Source organism: Danio rerio, chromosome 19 (assembly GCF_049306965.1).
Source record: "Danio rerio strain Tuebingen ecotype United States chromosome 19, GRCz12tu, whole genome shotgun sequence".
Taxonomy (NCBI): Eukaryota; Metazoa; Chordata; class Actinopteri; order Cypriniformes; family Danionidae; genus Danio; species Danio rerio.
The window spans coordinates 45,455,045-45,476,759 of record NC_133194.1 but is presented as its reverse complement, the minus strand read 5'-3'; the positions used below and the strand labels follow the sequence as shown (position 1 = coordinate 45,476,759).

At 36.4% G+C, this 21,715-nt stretch overlaps 3 protein-coding genes across 13 annotated transcripts; all 3 read left to right on the top strand.

Moving 5' to 3' along the window:
- Window positions 1–122: 122 nt before the first annotated feature.
- Window positions 123–5,808, top strand: zgc:103438. Of its 6 annotated transcripts, XM_068215119.1 has the most exons (9): window positions 123–197; window positions 1,442–1,588; window positions 1,859–1,918; window positions 1,991–2,083; window positions 2,169–2,332; window positions 3,341–3,590; window positions 3,687–3,882; window positions 5,089–5,228; window positions 5,319–5,808. In XM_068215119.1, the coding sequence occupies exons 2-8, from the start codon at window positions 1,513–1,515 to the stop codon at window positions 5,183–5,185; spliced, it is 936 nt and encodes a 311-aa protein (XP_068071220.1). In that variant the 5' UTR covers window positions 123–197; window positions 1,442–1,512; the 3' UTR covers window positions 5,186–5,228; window positions 5,319–5,808.
- A 988-nt stretch (window positions 5,809–6,796) lies between these two features.
- si:dkey-228a15.1 lies at window positions 6,797–14,199 on the top strand. 3 transcript variants are annotated; one of them, XM_073930956.1, is made up of 8 exons: window positions 6,797–6,871; window positions 8,601–8,757; window positions 8,983–9,042; window positions 10,760–10,852; window positions 10,939–11,102; window positions 12,261–12,510; window positions 12,607–12,802; window positions 13,461–14,199. In XM_073930956.1, exons 3-8 carry the CDS (start codon window positions 9,027–9,029, stop codon window positions 13,570–13,572), a joined length of 831 nt encoding a protein of 276 aa, XP_073787057.1. In that variant the 5' UTR covers window positions 6,797–6,871; window positions 8,601–8,757; window positions 8,983–9,026; the 3' UTR covers window positions 13,573–14,199.
- A 1,665-nt stretch (window positions 14,200–15,864) lies between these two features.
- Window positions 15,865–20,322, top strand: si:dkey-267n13.1. 4 transcript variants are annotated; one of them, XM_021468182.2, is made up of 7 exons: window positions 15,865–15,944; window positions 17,578–17,637; window positions 17,711–17,803; window positions 17,987–18,045; window positions 18,505–18,754; window positions 18,851–19,046; window positions 20,071–20,322. In XM_021468182.2, exons 1-7 carry the CDS (start codon window positions 15,926–15,928, stop codon window positions 20,165–20,167), a joined length of 774 nt encoding a protein of 257 aa, XP_021323857.1. In that variant the 5' UTR covers window positions 15,865–15,925; the 3' UTR covers window positions 20,168–20,322. The 4 variants fall into 4 exon arrangements, with proteins under 4 accessions (XP_021323857.1, XP_073788036.1, XP_002665630.2 ...); XM_073931935.1 differs by having other exon boundaries at window positions 17,980–18,045; XM_002665584.6 differs by having other exon boundaries at window positions 17,882–18,045.
- The last annotated feature ends 1,393 nt before the right edge of the window (window positions 20,323–21,715 follow it).

Below are 21,715 nucleotides of genomic sequence, written 5' to 3'. Positions count from 1 at the left end.
AAAAAAAAAACGAATCCAGTCATTGCTCCAACAGGACACACACAACCCGGAAATTAAAGTCATCTATGAGTTTCCCGACTCCCAGTAGCCTATTAATAGGACTTTGTGTCCACTTTCCGACTAGATGTTGCGGTAGTTCTGACAGTGAAGGAAGCTTCAATTCTGATTACTGCAGAGGATGGCGCAGAAGATGACAAGTAACGGGTTTTCATTTGTTTTATCCGTATCATCTACATTGCTTACTCATGCACTTATAACGTATGTGCTGAAATACTAATTTAATGCCATTTTAACGTTATACTGGGAAATTGGCATGTATTACACCGATATTCAGAAATATATGTGTATATGAAAATGAAGAAAAGGGACGCTGTCGCTGCGTTTTATAAAAATAAACCTTACTAGATTTAGCAGCTCGGTAAAGTTTTAGGTTGTATATTGGCCTGATATTCATGTAAGCACAGTTTACTAATAACTTGCACACGTGTTATGGATCTACAAGAAATCTCCATTTAAAACAGCACACGCGTTGTGTACTTGCATGTTTACTGACGAGCTGTCAGCGCATGATCTTTAGGGGACCGTCTATAAATGCTGTATTGTGTGTTAAAACGTGTGTAGATGTGCAAACGGTAGAATGATAGAAAATAGAAATATAATAATCATGGAACAAAATAAATTGTGAGAGTATAAAAAGTTTAGCTGAAGGTTCATAGACACTTCAGTGATGCACTACGCTTAAGTAGTTTTACATTATACACACAGTACATGTACAGTTATTTACATAAAGAAAACTAACTTAGGACATACAAATTGACAATATCTCAATATGTTAAGACAAAAAATAGCACTATCAACTTTCCTGCCTAACTTAAACAGGTTTTTACAAATATCTCTCTTTATACATGTACAGTGGACATATTACTGAAACACATTTACAGTAATCATCAATTACACAATTATTTACCAATAATTCATTAATTAAATGTAATTTTTTCATTCGAAAGGTTGTTGCACATAAGACTAGACTCAGAACAGATATGAAGGGAGATCTTGGTGAAAACATTATCTCTACTAAGTCTCTGGGTATGTGATTTAACCTGTAGAGAAAATTACATTTAGGTGAATTATGGAAAATATTTTTCTAAATTATTTGTCTACTGTACTGTACATATATGAAGGGAAATATGGTGAAATGATATCTGTAGCCTAGTTAGTCAGTCTGGCCTCATCAAATGAACTACAACCTTTGCAAAATAACATTTAGGTAAATTACTCAATATTCCTGGTAAAATATTTTACTGTATACTTATGAAGAGAAATGTGACAATATCTTAACTTTAAGTCAGTCTGACCTCTAGACATTTACCGGAGCCTTCTAGAAATATTTTCATCTGCTTTACTATCATTCACGTTTTGGTTTTGTATTTATAATTTATAGATGATGCCTGAAGCTTTAAAAGCAAATGTCCTGCAAATATCAAACCTAAAATCAACTTTACTGAGCACAAGATGCTGTCACTGGGACGGTTCTATTTGAAAAGTTACACCATATTGGGGTTATTCTGGTACCTCAAAGGCACATACAGTAAGTACCTATTAAATTCAAGGAATGCTTTTTAATTTTAGGTAATAATTTATATCAATACGGACCCTTTTTTGTGTGTACCTTTTGAAAGTGTACTGCCCCGTGACATATTGCACACCTTTTTTTCTGAGAGAAACTTGTACTTGAACTTGTAATTAAGGCGTCAACAGATTTGAATTATAAATAAAGTATGCAATAGTATGTGTGTTTTCTTACTTCAGGAAAAGTAATGAATAAATGAATATAATCTCTCTCTGTTTTCTTCCTCAGCCACCAAACCAGATGATGACAGGGCAGTTCCTGATTTTGGAAAGATGTATCATGTCAAAGGTACATTTCTGCCTTATTACACAGAACATCCCAGTAGAGTGCTTGTTTTTAAAGTGTCTCTCTTTTATTTAGGTGTGATTTCATTGCCTTCCTATGAGATAGAAGAACCTTTTGAAGCTTGGTACGACTTTGAGGAGAACAGAAGTCGAATCGACTACTATAATGGTCAGTTAGTTGATCATGAAAAGCTTACACAGTATTGAATGTTTGTAGTTTGTAGGATTTCCTTATTGATGCTCTCTATATACAGGTACAACGCGCACATTTCTGATTGGAAATGACTTGGATTATGGGGCCATTTACCAAATCAAACCAGTCCTTCCTCCCAGCGTTATTAAGTGTTTCCAGCTTAAAGGTACCAAAGAGGAACCGATACGGCCACAGTCAGCAATGCCTGATGTACAGGGATTTGAGGTATGTCCAGAAATGAAAAAAATTCTTAACTTTTGCTCACTCTTATGTCATTTAAACATATATGATTCTTCTGTGAAACCCAACAGAATATTTATTCTATCATACATTTTTTTTGCGCATATAATGAACGTTATTCCAGTGTTGTTTTGGAATCTACTGATCAGCCATGGTTGTTGAGTGTTGACAACAAGATCCAAATGCAGCTTTTATTAGAATGTTCAGTCTGGAAAGGTTCAAACGGGGACAGACGGTAGCGTGAAGATAATCCACAAGAGTAGTCGATAAAACAGGCGAATGGTCGAGGCATGCGGCAAAACAAACAAACAATATAAACAAACAAGGACACTTATGAAGTGCTCACTACAGTGGAAACAAAACTCAACCCTGGATGAGTGTGTGAGTGGTGTATTGACCTTATTCTAAAATGCGGAAGTGCACCTGTTTTCGCGATTGTTTTAGAACTTTCAATTCAGTCGCCTATGGGAGAAATGACTAGGAATAATAAACGGCAGAAAATGGTCAAACTACTTGCTCTACAAACAAATGTTTGCAGGACTACACAGACCAAGTAGATTAATATAATAAGAAAATATCAAATTGCAACATCAAGCAGCGTAACGAGCAGTTGTTAACGTCAAAAAATGAATGGAAGTGAATGTGACCGAAAGTCTCGAGACAAAAAGATTCAAATGGCAGCGCCTGCTCGTCAGCGGAGTATAAGGTGAATATATTTTCCATGTAATCAGCTGTGATGAGCTTCAGCTGTGATGAACTGAAACAGGTGTGTGACTGCAGAGCATAATGGAATTGTAGTTGGGTAGATTGTCTGAGAGTTCTTTAGGGCAACACTGCTGGTGATCATTACACGTTTCAATCGACCTATTTTTATTTTAGAATATCGCATAAAAAATGATCAATGAAAGTTCCAAGATGCAATTGTGATTTTGTTGTAAAAATGTGTACATTAAAAGTCCGCACAATGGGACGTATAAAATCTTTGTTCTGTAGTTTGAGAAGATGGAGGATTGCAAAGGGGTTCAGTGTGAGGTCTGGAAAACCGTCACAGAGGCTGGCCATAAGAAGAACACATACCGTCTGTGGGTCACACGTCCAGAGGGAAATTATGCTCCAGCCACACCACACCGCTTTGAGATGGAGGGCTTCAACACTCTTCTAGATTCCCACAATGACAAATACAGCATTGAGTACAGTGACTTCTGCACACAATCTGAGCCTGATGTTTTCACTCCACCTGCAGGTAACATAGAGAAAACACACACTCAGAGAAATGCTTTTGTCTGCCTCTGTGTACAGATCATCCTAATAAATGTTGACTGAGGTGTTGTGTGTTTAGGATTTACCTGTGAAGAGTTTCCTGATCCTCCTGAGGAGCGACAAATATTAGCCAATCCCATTCAAGACTATGTCAGCACCAACCCTGTTAGCCACGCCCACCGAATGTTTGGCCCCTTTAAGGAGAAGTTTAATCGACAGTATAAAAGCGAGGAGGAACACGAGAAGCGTGAAATCAACTTTGTTCATACGCTTCGGTGAGGAAAATACACATATTACTAAATATTTAGTAATAGCATTTTGAAAATGAACCCCAATTAAACTTTCAGTATTTATAAATGATTCAGTAAAGCAGAGTCGAGGCTCCATTGTTTATATAGTGATGGATAAAAACAATATCTTGAAAGCAAAGCAGAAATCACTGCCAAAGTGTTAAACGGTGATTCAGATGCATCTTATAGCATTACCTTACATGTGATGCATGTAAAATATGCAATGTTGTTGAGTACTTTAATAATGATATGCCTTGCGATTCAATATTTCCCTAGAGAGATGCTCTGTTCTATAGCTAATAATGTGTGTAATGATTATACTGAAATTAACAGATATTTCTTTTAGGAACTAATCTGAAGGAAAGTAATTTTCAGAATTAATTAACTCTAATTCAGGCTAAAAAAAAACCTGTAAAAGTGCAAATATTAAAACATTATGAATGGCTGAAAACCTTGGGAGAATATTTGATTCGTATTCACTGTTTTCATTTTTCCTCTTTTCTCTACTCCTGCATTACCATTTATTTCCAATTCTCTTCTCTTCCTCTTTGGGCGCGGTCAGGCAATAGAATAATAGTATTAGCGAGGCAGGTGGATAGTAAGACTTCACATGATTGGACAAATTTTTATAAACAACTTATGCATGCTCGGCACATTATTCATTCATTCGTTTTCTTGTCGGCTTAGTCCCTTTATTAATTTAGGGTTGCCACAGTGGAATGAACCGCCAACTTATCCTGCAAGTTTTTACGCAGCGGATGCCCTTCCAGCCGCAACCCATCTCTGGGAAACATCCACACACACATTGACACACACACTCATACACTACGGGCAATTTAGCCCACCCAATTCACCTGTACCGCATGTCTTTGGACTGTGGGGGAAACCGGAGCAAACCCACGCGAAGCCAGGGAGAACATGCAAACTCCACACAGAAACACCAACTAAGTCGAGGTTCGAACCAGCGACCCAGCGACCTTCTTGCTGTGAGGTGACAGCACTACCTACTGTGCCACTACCTCGCCCCTCAGCACATTAAATAAATGTAATTAGCAGCACCTCCCTGTGAAACTAAAATTGAAATGTAAATTTAATATTTTGCAGCTTTATTACCTGTCATAACTTCTTTTTACAGCTGATTTAAATAGAATGTGATTTGATAATAAAGTTGTTTTCTTACATCTTCCTCAGGTTTGTGCACTCTAGGAACAGAGTTGGTCTTTCATTCTCCCTCGGTATCAATGACCGCTCCGACTGGTCAAGGGCAGAAAAAAGAAAGTACTGCTAAAATTTCATTGTTGGCTATCTAAACTTATTTTTAAATAAAAAAGGTGAGTGCTAATTATTAAGTCGCTAAATGATTAAGTTTCTAAAAATAAAAACCCTAATTGTACTAACTTATGACATGTGTCTTTTTGTAGTGTGTATATAAAACAGATGAAGTCAATTGGGTAAATTCACCAAAGATTAACAACATCTATTGCAAATCAATTTGTTTTGAGCTGTAAACTGCCTCTACTATATTTAGATTGTCCTTATTAATAACTAGAGCTGCATGATACTGGAAAATATTTGATATTGTGGGTATTGCCATAATCATATTTCTTATATAATATTTCCCTTGAACATGCTATTTTTTGTTAGCTTGTTTATAAATGATTTGTTTATTTAATTATATTAAAATAAACATGTAATAGATATATTTCAGATCTAATTATTTCTAATTCAGTCAAGTTTAGTGCAGCAGATATCCTGACTCTGACTATTGTTGTTTTTTCTTTTATTCTTTGTATTTTTTTCCCTGATTTTGTCTCTGACTTACTCTTGTTGTTTTAGTTTTGTGAAGCACATTGGTTAACTTGAGTTGTTTTTAATTATGCTATATGAATAAACTGTCATTCATTAATTGTCCTCTCTCGTCTCGACTCTCGTGTTTTTTCAGCCCTGGGTTCAGCTTTTGATCATTGATCTGTTATTGGCTGCAGCGGTCCTTCTTGATTGATTGTGGTTTTCCCTGTTAGGAAGAGCTAAATTGTGTATTTTTTTACTGTTGATCATAAATTGTCAGCATTAACCCTTACGATAGGCCTTTGCAAAACAGTTTCTAACTTTTATACAGAGTTCTATAGAGTAGAACAGCAGATTATATTGTGCATGCATGAATACACTTACTATATTCACCATGTTCTGAGAGCTCAGCTGCTAATTTTGATTTTCTCAAACATGTCAAGGTAACACACACACACACACTCTCTCTCTCTATACACCATATAAAAGACTGAAACTAAGCCTTTTTGCACTATAACTAATGATCAACAATAAAAATGACACATTTGACCTGCTGCCAATGAGGTTCCTATTGCTTTATATATAAAATGTTGTTATAATGGCAGTCAATAGGTACAACAACTAACATGATAAGAGTAGTACATTTGCTCACACAGCACCACACAAAAAAGCTGAATCGTCAGCATACATGCTACACACGCTTAAATGGTTCTCTCTCCTCTTGGTGGCAGAAATGTCCAAAATCCCACATCTACCGCTTATTCAATCTCATTTTTTCCATCTGTTGTAACTGCTTCACATCATGAACATATTTCAAAGTAGTTCCCGCAACACACTGCTCAAACCCTGATGTAATGAATATGAACTAGTGATTACAACAATGTCATCTATCATGTGCATTTACTTATTTAACCCCACAAAATACTATATACAGGTATAATATTGTAGGCTAGGCTACACTACAACATAAGATGACGAAACTATTGTGTAAAATAACTAATCCAATCGTTGCTCCAAAATTACACACACAACCCGGAATTTCAAATCAAGAGTTTCCAGAATCCCAGAAGGCTATAAATAGGACTTCGTGTCCACTTTCCAACTCTATAATAGACGTTGCGGTAGTTTTGACAGTGAAGGAAGCTTCAATTCTGATTACTGCAGAGGATGGCGCAGAAGATGACAAGTAACGGATTTTCAGTAGTTTTATCCATATCATTTACATTGATTGCGCATGCCTTTATACGTATATGTATGTACTGAAACTCATTTGATGCTAATTTCCTAGTATAACGTTAAAATAGCATGTATTAGTCCGGGATGTATAAATAGCACAGTGAAGACACGGGACGCTGCGTTTTATAAAAAAAGAGTCTTTACTATAGTATATTCTATACACATTGGTATACACAAGATGTAGTAACAGTTAAGGTTTCGTCCTGTTATTCCGACAACACAGGCAACGACATATCAGATATAAATATTAGCTGGTTAGCTGAGCTCGGTAAAGTTAGTTTTAGGTTGTATATTGACCTGATTCGTTATCCGCGCAAGTTCTGTCGTTACAAAAATATCTACACAGTTTACAAATAGCTTACACGTGTTATAGATTTACAAGAAATCTCCATTTAAAACAGCACATGCGTTTTGTAACTGCATGTTTACTGACGAGCTGTCAGGGGGATCGTCTATAAATTCTGTATTGTGTCTTAAAACGTGTGCGGCTGTCGAAACTGATGGTAGATAATAGAAATATAATAATCATGGAACAAAATAAATTGTGAGATTATGAAAAGTTTAGTTGAAGGGCTCATTGACACTTCAGTGATGCACTACGCTTGAGTAGCTATACGTTATACATGCATTACATGTACAGTTTTTACATAAAGAAAACTAACTTAAGACATATTGACATTATCTTAATATGTTAAGAAAAAAAATAGTACTTTCAGGTTTTCTGACTATCCTTTTTACCAATATCCCCCTTCATACATGTGTGGACATATTTTCTGAAACACATTTACAGTAATTCACCAATTGCACAATTAAATGTAATTTTCTCATTCAAAAGGCTGTAGCACATGAGGCCAGACACTACACAAATGAAGGGAGATATTGGTAAAAATCTTATCTGTAGTAAGTCTCTGGCTATGTGATTTAACCTGTAGAGAAAATTACATTTTGGTGAATTATGGAAAATAATTTTCTAAATTATTTGTCTGCTGTACATATATGAAGGGAAATATTGGTAAAATGATACATGTAGCCTAGTAAGTCGGTCTGGCCTCATTGAGTGAACTACAACCTTTGCAAAATAACATTTAGGTAAATTACTCAATATTCCTTGTAAAATATTTTACAGTATATTTATGAAGAGAGATGTTGCCAGTGTTTTACATTAAGTCAGTCTGGCCTCTAAATATTTGTTGTAACTTTCTAAAAATATATGTTTTTCTGCTTTCTTTACATTTTGGTTCTGTCTATATAATTTACAGATGATCCCTAAAGCTGCATAAGCGATTGTCCTGCAAACATCAAACCTAAAATCAACTTTACTGAGCTCAAGATGCTGTCACTGGGACGGTTCTATTTGAAAAGTTACACCATATTTTGGTTATTCTGGTACCTTAAACGCAAACAGTATAAGAACCAATTAAATTCAAAGGATTTTATAAAAACTTTTAGGTAATAATTTATATCAATATGGTACCTTTTGAAAGTGTACTGCCCCTGTAGCATTTTTCGTACCGTATTTCTGAGAGTGTATTGTTGAACTTGTGACTAAGTCGCTGAGTCACATTTACTGTAATGATTTTAACTATAAATGAAGTATGCAATAGTATGTGTGTTTTCCTACTTCAAGTAAAGTTGAAAAATGAATATAATCTCTCTCTGTGGGTGACGCGGTGGCGCAGTAGGTAGTGCTGTCACCACACAGCAAGAAGGTCGCTGGTTTGAGCCTCGGCTGGGTCAGCTGGGGTTTCTGTGTGGAGTATGCATGTTTCCCTGCGTTCACGTGGGTTTTCTCCGGGTGCTCCGATTTCCCTCACAATCCAAAGACATGCCGTAAAGGTGAATTGGGTAGGCTAAATTTTCCGTAGTGTTTGAGTGTGAATGAGTGTGTATGGATGTTTCCCAGAGATGGGTGCAGTTGGAAGGGCATCCACAGCGTAAAATATGCTGGATATGTTGGTGGTTCATTCCGCTGTTTTGACCCCAGATTAATTAAGAGATTAAGCCAAAAAGAAAAGGAATGAATGAATAAATGAGTGAATCTCTCTCTGTTTTCTTTCTCAGATGTCAATCCAGCTGGTAACAGGACAGTTCCTGATTTTGGAAAGATGTATTATGTCAAAGGTACACTACCAGTCGATCCCAGTTGTAAGAGTAACAAATAATAGCTTGACTTCTAGTTAATCATTTGAAAAGTGGCAGAAGGTGGATTTTTTCAGATGAATCATCTGTTGAACTGCATCCCAATCATCACACATACTGCAGAAGACCTGTTACCTCCACATCAAAGTTGCTGAAAGCAAAGAAGGTCAAAGTTCTCCAGGATTGGCCAGCTCAGTCACCAGAAATGAACATTATTGAGCATGTCTTGGGTAAGATGGAGGAGGCATTGAAGATGAATCCAAAGAATCTTGATGAACTCTGGGAGTCCTGCAAGTACGCTTTCTTTGCCATTGCATGGGCCTCATGTATCAACGCTGCGTACGCACAAAAACTTTGCATACACCAGATTTCACGCTCACGTTTGGATTTACTAAAAATGAAATTAACATGAGAAGGTGCGTTGCATACGTGAATCAGAAACTTTTACATTCAATAAATGTGCAAATAATGTGATAACATGTGATGCTCAAATGTGATTGGGCAGCTGAAATGCCGGTGGGACTGTCTTGATAGGAGCAGAGGGGTGCTGCTATAACGCCCTAACAAGGTGTTCCTCTAATACAGTGGTCACCAAACTTGTTCCTGGAGGGCCGGTGTCCTGCAGATTTTAGCTCCAACCCTAATCAAACACACCTGAACAAGCTAATCAAGGTCTTACTTGGTATACTTGAAACATCCAAGCAGGTGTGTTGAGGCAAGTTGGAGCTAAACCCTGCAGGGACACCGACCCTCCAGGACCAGGATTGGTGACCCCTGCTCTAATACAACTGTGTCTCCCACAGACACAGATACTACTCCAGACAGTAAAGTGTCACCCAAAATTGAGGCAACTCTCTCCTTAAAGGGTGTTAGTTCAGCATCCCCTGTTCCCCCGCCTGTTCGGTCCACACTTTGGCGGTGCGCCGCTGTTCTCCTCTTAACCTGCACCTTTACACCTTAAACTCTCCCACTCTATTTTTTATTTTTTTGTTTTTATTTCCTGTGGACAAACTTGCAAATAACACAGTTTTTCTCCGGTCTACCTCAGATAGGAGCACCTCCAGTCATTGCCATATTAATACAGGGGAGGAGGCAGGGAGTGGTTTTGCGCTCGTGCACGTGCTCTCAGTTTCACGTTAATGTTTCTGATGTACAAAGAGAATGTGCGTGGGATTCCAAGTATGCAGTGTTTCATACATCTGAATTTTTTACTGTGTACACACATTTACAGCTTTGTCTGTACACAATGCTTTAGTATGAATTGAATGCAAGTCTTTGTACTGAGGCCCCAGATGACTTTATTAATGCGTAATTGCAGAGATGTATGGATGCAGTCCTCCAAGCTCATGGGAGTCATACATAACATTTATTCCTTTCCCACTGCAGCATGACTTTATATTCTATACTGGACAATATTTCTGTTAAGTGACAAGACTTTTGTCTAAGCAAAGTCAGAACTTACTGTCCTAATTAAATCATTAGAAATCAAGGGATGATCAAATTTTATTTTGGTAAAATAAGCGTAATCTAGAGGCCTTTGCCTTTCATATAAGCCACTTCTCACACCAAGTGATCAACTAGAAGTCAAGTTCCTAAACTTGGATAGGTGACAAGACTTTCAGGTAGTGTACATTTCTGCCTAATTACACAGAACATCCCAGTAGAGTGCTTGTTTTTAAAGTGTCTCTCTTTTATTTAGGTGTAATTTCATTGCCTTCCTATGAGATAGAAGAACCTTTTGAAGCTTGGTACGACTTTGAGGGGAACAGAAGTCGCATCGACTACTATAATGGTCAGTTAGTTGATCATCAACTCAGACAGTATTGAATGTTTGTAGTTTGTATGTAGGATTTCCTCATTGGTGCTCTCTATATACAGGTACAACGCGCACATTTCTGATTGGAAATGACTTGGATTATGGGGCCATTTACCAAATCAAACCAGTCCTTCCTCCCAGCGATATTAAGTGTTTCCAGCTTAAAGGTACCAAAGAGGAACCGATACGGCCACAGTCAGCAATGCCTGATGTACAGGGATTTGAGGTATGTCCAGAAATGAAAGAAATTCTCAATTTTTGCTCACTCTTATGTCATTTAAACATATATGATTCTTCTGTGAAACCCAACAGAATATTAATTCTACAATTATACATATTTGCGCATATAATGAACGTTATTCCAGTGTTGTTGTTGTGGAATCCACTGATCAGCCGTGGTTATTAATAGTTGTAGGAGCCATTTGGCAACTGTTCATTGTTCCACTAGGTGGTGCTCTTTTAACAGGCTTTAAAAGTGGGAACGAATATTCAGGTGACGGATGTTGCTAGACGGAAGGGAGCAGTGAGGACATGCAGTTTTGACCACACACACACTCGCACACAAACAAACGCACACACATATGCACACACATACTTTCACGCTTTAGCGTGATGGTTTGTTTTGTTGGTTCGTAAGTCACGATATGTGGCAGTGTTTAATGTGTATGACAGGAAACTTACCTGGAAGGAAACTTGTTAACTATTGGAGTTTGCAACTGCAATAAACCTAAATATCTATGGAAACAAGACTGTTCATTGCGTTTACACTTCATTAGCCAAATGACAGCATGCATCATCTGAGTTCCTGTCTAACAGCATCTCAGGGACTACAAGCAATAGGCTTAACCTCTACAATAGTGTTGACTACAAGGGCAGGATCCAAATGCAGCTTTTATCAGAATGTTCAGACAGGAAAGGTTCAAACAGGGACAGACGGTAGCATGAAGATAATCTACAAGAGTAGTTGATAAAACAGGTAAATGGTCGAGGCATGCGTCAAAACAAACAGACAAAAATGCTCACTACAGGGGAAACAAGACTCAGCCCGGGATGAGTGTGTGAGTGGTGTATCTATGGTTCATGCAAGCAGTCATGATGAGGTGCGGTAAACTGAAACAGGTGTGTGACTGCAGGGCATGATGAGAGTTGTAGTTCGGTAGAATGATCATTAGATGGTGATCATTACATGTTTTCATCAGCCTATTTGTATTTTAGAAAATCGCATAAAAAATTCTTAATGCCAATGACAAGATGCACAGAAACTATGATCGAAACCCATTTACACAATAAATTCCAGCATCAAAAAAGTAAAGTGATTTTGTTTTAAGAGATTGTGTATTAACGAAAATATACAATGTTACGGCATAAAATCTTTGTTTTGTAGTTTGAGAAGATGGAGGATTGCAAAGGTGCTCAGTGTGAGGTCTGGAAAACCATCACAGAGGCTGGCCATAAGAAGAACACATACCGTCTGTGGGTCACACGTCCAGAGGGAAATGATGCTCCAGCCACACCACACCGCTTTGAGATGGAGGGCTTCAACACTCTTCTAGATTCCCACAATGACAAATACAGCATTGAGTACAGTGACTTCAGCTCACAAACTGAGCCTGATGTTTTCACTCCACCTGCAGGTAACATGGAGAAAACACACACTCAGAGAAATGCTTTTGTCTGCCTCTGTGTACAGATCATCCTAATAGATGTTGACTGAGGTGTTGTGTGTTTAGGATTTACCTGTGAAGAGTTTCCTGATCCTCCTGAGCAGCATCAAATATTAGCCAATCCCATTCAAGACTATGTCAGCACCAACCCTGTTAGCCACGCCCACCGAATGTTTGGTCCCTTTAAGGAGAAGTTTAATCGACAGTATAAAAGCGAGGAGGAACACCAAGAGCGTGAAATCAACTTTGTACAATCTTTTAGGTGAGGAAAAAACACATTTTACCAGAGATGGAGTAATGGCATTTTGAAGATGAACAATAATTGTGTTACTTTTAGTATCTATAAATGATTCAGTAAAGCAGAGTCAATGCTCCATTGTTTATATAGTGATGGATAAAAACAATATCTTAAAAGCAAAGTAGAAATCACTGCCACAGTGTTAAACAGTGATTCAGGTGCATCTTATAGCGAGTATTACCTTACCTGATAGGACCCTGTGATCCATAATGTGCTATGTGCTGTGATACATAATCTGCCAATAATGTATATAAGGATTATACTAAATTAACAGATATTTTTTTCTTGGGGCTAAGGAAAGTGAGAATTTTCAAGTGAATCTAATTCCAGCTAAACAAAAACATGCAAACGTGCAAGATTTACAAAAAAACAAACAAAAAAAAGACACGATGAATGACTGAAAACCTTGGGAGAATCGTTGATTCTGATTCACGGTTGTCATTTTTGATAAAAATATTTTCAGCACCTCCCTGCCAAACTAATATTAAAATGTAAAGTTGTCAATATTGTGCAGCTCTATTATCTGTCATAACTTTTTATTTAAAAAATGTATTTAAAACTTCTGATTTAAATAGAAAAATGTGATTTTGTAAATTAAGTTGTTTTCTTACATCTTCCTCAGGTTTGTGAACTCTACGAACAGAAAAGGTCTGTCATTCACCGTGGGTATCAATAAACGAGCGGACTGGTCAAGAGCAGAAACAAGAAAGTCTAAAATTCCATTGGTTATCTAAGCTGTGACTGAAAACCTAGGTAAATAAATATCACTCTTAAGTGATATATGTATTATTAAGCTATTATGATAAAAAATAACACATTTATTTCTACTAACTTATGAAACGTCAAGGTGTTGTTGTGTATATATACAAAAGATAAAGGGCATTTGGGTAAAATCACCAAAGAATAACAACAATGTCTGTTGCAAATCATGCTTTAAACTGGCTGTGCTATATTTAGAATGTCCACATTAATAATAACTAGAGCTGCATATAATACTGGAAAACTGTGCAATACTGTTTTTGAGTATTGCCATAATCATATTTCTTATTTAACATTTCGATAGAAAACATGCTATTTTTGTGAGCTATTAGCTATGATTATAAATGATTTGTTTAATGACATTAAACTAAACATGTAATAGAAATAATTCAGATCTAATTATTCTAGTTTAGACTAAAAAACTGAGTCAGGGTTAGGGTTAGTGCAGCGGATATCCTGACTTTGACTATTGTTGTTGTTTTTATTTTTTAATTGATTTTGTCTCTGACTTACTCTTGTTGTTTTAGTTTTGTGAAGCACATTGGTCAACTTGAGTTGTCTTTAATTGTGCTATATGAATAAACTGTCATTCATTAATTGTCCTCTCTCGTCTCGACTCTCGTGTTTTCTCAGCTCTGGGTTCAGCTTTGGGCCGCTCCAGCCAATAACAGAACAGCATCTATTCAGAAATTGAGGATAAAAATGATACGTCCACATCTAATTGGTCAAATTTAAATAACCAATGCATAAAATACATGTAATTTATCACACGTTTGTGAAATGTATATTGCATGTACTATTATTGCAATCATTTAGTGATATACTCTGCAGCTTAAGTGAAGTTCTTAGGCAAGTCACAGTTCTACAACTGAACAGCAGAAGAAGATTTCATTTCAGTGCATCTATAGTGAGTTGAAATGATCATCAATCACTCCATATTTGTAAAGACACAACAAAACCTGTTCATCCTCATATACCACTACAAGCATACAGTACGCACCACAAGTTTCTCTTTGCAGGAAAGAGTTTATTCACAGCAGAGACATTCACTTGAGATTATCTAAACAGAAAGACACATATGCATTTAAGAGAGTAAAAAAAAATCTGTGAATCAAATGCTGTTTAACCCTTGTGTATTGTTCAAACTGACTATCCTTTTGTTATGTTCAGGGCTGTTTTTTTCTCATTGACTTTCATTATAACAACATTTTGACTGCAAAGTCATGAGAGCATTCTTGATTGTGGTTTTCCCTGTTGGGAAGAGCTAAATTGTGTATTTTTTTTACTGTTGATCATAAGTTATCAGCATTACCCCTCACAATAGGCCTGTGCAAAACAGTTTCTAACTTTTATACAGAGTTCTATAGAGTAAAACAGCAGATTATATTGTGCATGCATGAATACACTTACTATATTCACCATGTTCTGAGAGTTGAGCTGCTAATTTTGATTTTCTCAAACATGTCAAGGTTAACACACACACACACACACACACACACACACACACACACACACACACACACACCCTCTATACACCATATAAAAGACTGAAACTAAAAACCTTTTTTTGCACTGTAGCTGATGATTAACAGTAAAAATGACACATTTGACCTGTTGCCAATGGGGAAAACCACCATCAATAGAGAATCCAGGGTTATAAGGTGTCATTGCTTTATATATAAAATGTTGTTATAATGGTAGTCAATGAGGCAAAAACAGACAATAACATAATGAAAGAGTACATTTGCTCACACAGCACCCAATAAAAAAGCTGAATCATCAGCATACATGCTACACAAGCTTAAATGGTTCTCTCTCCTCCTGTTGGCAGAAATTTCCAAACTATAATCCTACTATTATCTGCTTGATCCTATTTAATTTCATTTTTATGTTCATAAATAATCATTGTTTTCTGCAAATGACCCTCCAAAGCACAAAATGAAAACATCAGCTATGAAAATAATTTTAAAAATGTGAAATTAACTTTTTACTTGCTGAATTCTGCTCAAACCCAAATGTAATGAATATTAACTAGTGATTAAAAACACTATCCATCATGTACATTTAATCATTTCACCCCACAAAATACTACTCTAGTTATAAAAAAATAGGGAAACATTTATAAACAATACAAGATAAGATGACGCAACTATTAAAGTGTAAAATAACTTCCAACATGACACACACAACCCGGAATCAAAGTCATCTATCAGTTTCCAGACTCCCAGAAGGCTATAAATAGGACTTCGTGTCCACTTTCCTACTCTATAATAGATGTTGCGGTAGTTCTGACAGTGAAAGACGCTTCAATTCTGATTACTGCAGAGGATGGCGCAGAAGATGACAAGTAACTGTTTTTTTTATTAGTTTTTATCCATGTAATTAACATTGATTATTCAAGCCTTTATACGCATATGTATGTACTGAAACTCATTTGATGCTATTTTAACGTTATACTAAGAAAATTAGCATGTATTAGACAGATAGTCTGGGATTTGTGTAACTATAAATGGCGCAGTGAAGACACGGGACGCTGCGTTTTATAAAAATACACTTTACTAAAGTATCTTCTATACACTTTGGCATACACAAGATTTAGCAATAATTACCGTTCAGTCTGACAACAAAACAGTGAACGACATATCAGAGATAAATGTAAGCCAGCAGAGCTCGGTAAAGTTAGTTTTAGGTTGAATATTGGCTTGCTATTCGATATCCGCGCAAGTTCTGTAGTTATAAAAATATGTACAACACAGTTAGTTTTACTAATAACTAACACATGTGTTAAGGATCTACAAGAATCTCCATTTAAAACAGCACACGCGTTGTGTACTTGCATGTTTACTGACGAGCTGTCGGCGCATGATCTGTAGGGGACCGTCTGTAAATTCTGTACTGCTTGTTAAAACGTGTGTGGATGTGCAAACTGATGGTACAAAATAGAAATAATAATCATGGAACAAAATAAATTGTGAGATTATGAAAAATTTAGTTAAAGGCTTAAAGACACTGGACTGATGCGCTACGCAAGAGTAGCTATATGTTAAACAAGCAGTACAAGAACAGTTCATTACACATAGAACACTTATCTAATCTAACTTATCTTAGGACACACAATTTTGCAGTACTCAATATGTCAAAAAAAAAATAGCTTGGTTGTTGCACATAAGACTAGACTCAGAACAGATATGAAGGGAGATCTTGGTAAAAAAAATCTTATCTGTAGTAAGTCTCTGGGTATGTGATTTAACCTGTAGAGTAAATTACTTTTAGGTGAATTATGGAAAATATTTTTCAAAATTATTTGTTTACAGTACATATATGAAGGGAAATATTGGGGAAATGATAGCTGTAGCCTAGTAAGTCAGTCTAGCTTCTTAGAGTGAAATACAACCTTTGCAAAATAACATTTAGGTACTCAATATTTGAAGTATATATTTTAATTGTATACTTATGGAGAGAGATGTTGCCAATATCTTACCATTATTAAGTCGGTCTGGCCTCTAGACATTTATTGGAAGCTTCTAGAAATCATTATGTGCTGCGTTACTTAATTCACATATTGGTTCTGTCTATATAATTTACAGATGATCCCTAAAGCTTTATAAGCAAATGCCCTGCAAAAATCAAACCTAAAATCAACTTTACTGAGCTCAAGATGCTGTCACTGGGACGGTTCTATTTAAAAAGTTACACCATATTGGGGTTATTCTGGTACCTCAAAGACACATTAAGTACCTATTAAATTCAATTAATTTTTGGTACTTTTAGGTAATAATTTATATCAATACAGACCCTTTTAGGTGTGTACCTTTTGAAAGTGTACTGCCCCCATGACATTCGTTAAACTTTGTGACTAAGCTGTGACCAAGTTGTCAAGAGATTTTAACTTTAAATAAAGTATGCAATAGTATGTGTGTTTTCTTAATTCAGGAAAAGTTGAATAAATGAATATAATCTCTCTCTGTTTTCTTCATCAGAAGTCAAACCAGATGATGACAGGACAGTTCCTGATTTTGGAAAGATGTATCATGTCAAAGGTATAATATAATCCTAATTACACAGAACATCCCAATAGAGTGTTTGTTTTTAAAGTGTCTCTCTTTTATTTAGGTGTGATTTCATTGCCTTCCTATGAGATAGAAGAACCTTTTGAAGCTTGGTACGACTTTGAGAGGAACAGAAGTCGAATCGACTACTATAATGGTCAGTTTGTTGATCATCAAAAGCTTACACAGTATTGAATGTATGTAGGATTTCCTCATTGATGCTCTCTATATAAAGGTACAGTGTGCACATTTCTGATTGGAAATGACTTGGATTATGGGGCCATTTATCAAATCAGACCAGTCCTTCCTACCAATGATATTAAGTGTTTCCAGCTTAAAGGTACCAAAGAGGAACCGATACAGCCACAGTCAGCAATGCCTGATGTACAGGGATTTGAGGTATGTCCAGAAATGAAAAAAATTCTCAACTTTTGCTCACTCTTATGTCATTTAAACGTATATGATCCTTCTGTGAAACCCAACAGAATATTTATTCTACAATTATAAAAAAAATTTGCGCATATAATGAACGTTATTTCAGTGATGTTGTCGAATCCACTGATCAGCCATGGTTGTTGATGGTGTTGACTACAAGGCAGGATCCAAATGCAGATTTATTAGAATGTTCAGTCTGGAAAGGTTCAAACGGGGACAAACGGTAGCATGAAGATAATCCACAAGAGTAGTCGATAAAACAGGCGAATGGTCGAGGCATGCGGCAAAACAAACAAATAATATAAACAAACAAAGGTAAAAACACGGCTAGACTAAAAAAGTAATGTGATTTTGTTTTGAGAGATTGTGTGATAATAAAAATGTGCATAATGGGATAGCATCAAATCTTTGTTTGTTTTGTAGTTTGAGAAGATGGATTATCACAAAGGTTCACGGTGTGAGGTGTGGAAAACCGTCACAGAGGCTGGCCATAAGAAGAACACATACCGTCTGTGGGTCACACGTCCAGAGGGAAATGATGCTCCAGCCACACCACACCGCTTTGAGATGGAGGGCTTCAACACTCTTCTAGATTCCCACAATGACAAATACAGCATTGAGTACAGTGACTTCTGCACACAATCTGAGCCTGATGTTTTCACTCCACCTGCAGGTAACATGGAGAAAACACACACTCAGAGAAATGCTTTTGTCTGCCTCTGTGTACAGATCATCCTAATAGATGTTGACTGAGGTGTTGTGTGTTTAGGATTTACCTGTGAAGAGTTTCCTGATCCTCCTGAGGAGCATCAAATATTAGCCAATCCCATTCAAGACTATGTCAGCACCAACCCTGTTAGCCACGCCCACCGGATGTTTGGCCCCTTTAAGGAGAAGTTTAATCGACAGTATAAAAGCGAGAAGGAGCACGAGAAGCGTGAAATCAACTTTGTACAATCTTTTAGGTGAGAAAAAAGAGATTTAGTAATGGCATTTTGTAGATCAGGGGTCATCAAACTTGTTCCTGGAGGGGCGGTGTCTTGCAGATTTTAGCTCCAACCCTAATCAAACACACCTGAGCAAGCTAATCAAGGTCTTACTAGGTATACTTGAAACATCCAAGCAGGTGAGTTGAGGAAGTTGGAGCTAAACCCTGCAGGGACACCGGCCCTCCAGAACCGAGATTGGCAGGCAACCCCTGTTATAGATGAACCTCAATTATACGTTTAGTTTCTATAAATGATTCAACAAAGCAAATATCTTAAAAGCAAAGCAGAATTTATTGCCACAGTGTTAAACAGTGATTCAGGTGCATCTTATAGTGAGTATTGCCTTACCTGATAGGACCCTGTGATGCATGTAAAATATGAAATATTGTTGTGGAGTACTTTAATAATGAAATGTCTTGTGATTCAGTATTTCCCTTGAGAGATGCTCCGTTTTATAGCTAATAATGTATGTAATGATCAAACTGAAATCAACAGATATTTTTTTCTAGGAACTAAGCAAATAAAGTGAGATTTCTTTTTTCCAGAATTAACTAAATCTAATACAGGCAACAAAAACAAAAAAACTCTGCAGATATTTAAACTTTAAAACACTGCAAAAGACTGAAAACCAAAAGAATTTTAGATTCTGATTCACTGTTGGCATTTTTCTCTCTTTTCTCTACTCCTGCATTACCATTTATTTCCAGTTATATTCTTCCTTGAGGTTCACTAGGTTCCTCTTTGAGCCCGGTCAAGGCAATAGAATAATAGTATTTGGGAGGCAGCTATAAATCTAGTAAGACTTCATCTGATTGGAAAAATTTGTATAGACAACTTAAGCATGCTTGGCACGTGAAATGTAATTTGCAGCACCTCCCTGTGAACTAACAAAATGTTAATTTTTCAATTTTGTGCAGTCCTATTACCTGTCTTTTTCAGCTGATTTAAATAGAAAAATGTGATTTCTAAATAAGCTGTTTTTATTTTATATCTTCCTCAGGTTTGTGAACTCTACTAACAGAAAAGGTTTGTCATTCACCGTTGGTATCAATGACCGCGCCGATTGGTCAAGGGCAGAAACAAGAAAGTACTGTTAAAATGTCATTGTTGGTTATCTAAACTGACTGAAAAACTAGGTAAATGTTTTATAGGTAAATTATATATATATATATAATATCACTATTACGTGAAAAAAGTGACTTATGTATTATGTTGTGATAAAAATAAAGTGATAAATTGTGTACTGTTCAAACTGACTGCCCATTTTTTATGTTGGTGGCTGTTTGTGCCCTGTTGGTTTCCATTCTATTGCAAAGCCATGACAGCATATAATCATGCATTCTTGTTTACTGGTGGTTTTTCCCTCTTTTGTCATTTATACTGTTAATCATCAGTTGACAACATTAACCCTTTAGATAGGCCTGTGCAAAAACATTTCTGGCTTTCATATGGATGTCTATGGAGCAAAACAGCAGACTATAGTGTTTGTGTGTGTGTGTGTGTGTGTGTGTGTGTGTGTAAATACATTTACTATGTTTATTGTGTTTGAGAAAATAAAAAAATAAGCAGCTCAGAACAAAGGAAGGCGTGCAAAGCTTCTTTTACACTCAAACACTTGCTCTTTCATACTCCATACACCATACAAATATACTATACTATGATATAAACAACTTACAAAAGGTTAATTTCAGTTATTTTTCTTGATATATTGTTAATAACAGAAAGATTAAGCATTAGGACGGTTGAAGTCAAACTTTTCAAAAATGAATTACAGCAAGGTTAGTAAATGATAGCTACAGAGGTTTGCATTTTAAAGGATAAACAGCATAGCACATATTTGAATGTCTCTCTTATATGCAGATATGTCAACGTTGAACTTTAAAATGATGATAAGGTTCAAGCTTTGAAAGAATATTAATCGACTAAGCTATAAAATGAATGTCTATGGACTGGACCTTCCGGCTCATGTGTTGAGTATGTCAGTGTGGCACATGGAGAGAATGTGAAGAAACCTCTTCTTGGGAGAGCTGGGGGTCAGGGTGGGTCAGTGAACCAGCTGACCTGGCAAACCTGTAACTTGTTACTTTACACCCCTGTGCCTATAAACTCTAGCACATGAATATAAACTTGATGCGTGCATTAACACCCAAATAACACTCTAGCAAACATACAAAATACAATTTTCAAACATATATACAGTTAGTTGTGTATATAAATATTTCCACATGATTGCATGTGTGGATGTGCCACCTACTGGCAGAGAATGAATTGGCATAATTAATAATTTTATTCAGCCTGTCAGCTGTTTTCTGCAGGCGTTTCATGTACCAAAACTTCACAAAGTCAAGCTGTTCAGTTTTTAAATTAATATTTAAATCATTTAAACAATTGCTTCAGCCAACTAATATATGTAGCCACTTTATGTCATGTTTGTACAGTCTGACAAGCTGCAATAGTAAAGGACTATTAAATATTGCACAGTGTGAGTTTGGCTTAATTCTGGATTTAACTTCAACTGGCCTTTTTCCCCAGTGATTTTGCTCAGGGGCATTTTGCAAGTAGAGAAAAATAGATGTATTCTCAACTAAGAGGATCAAACATGGACCTTGTACCAGTTCAATAAATATTTGACCACCTCCACATTG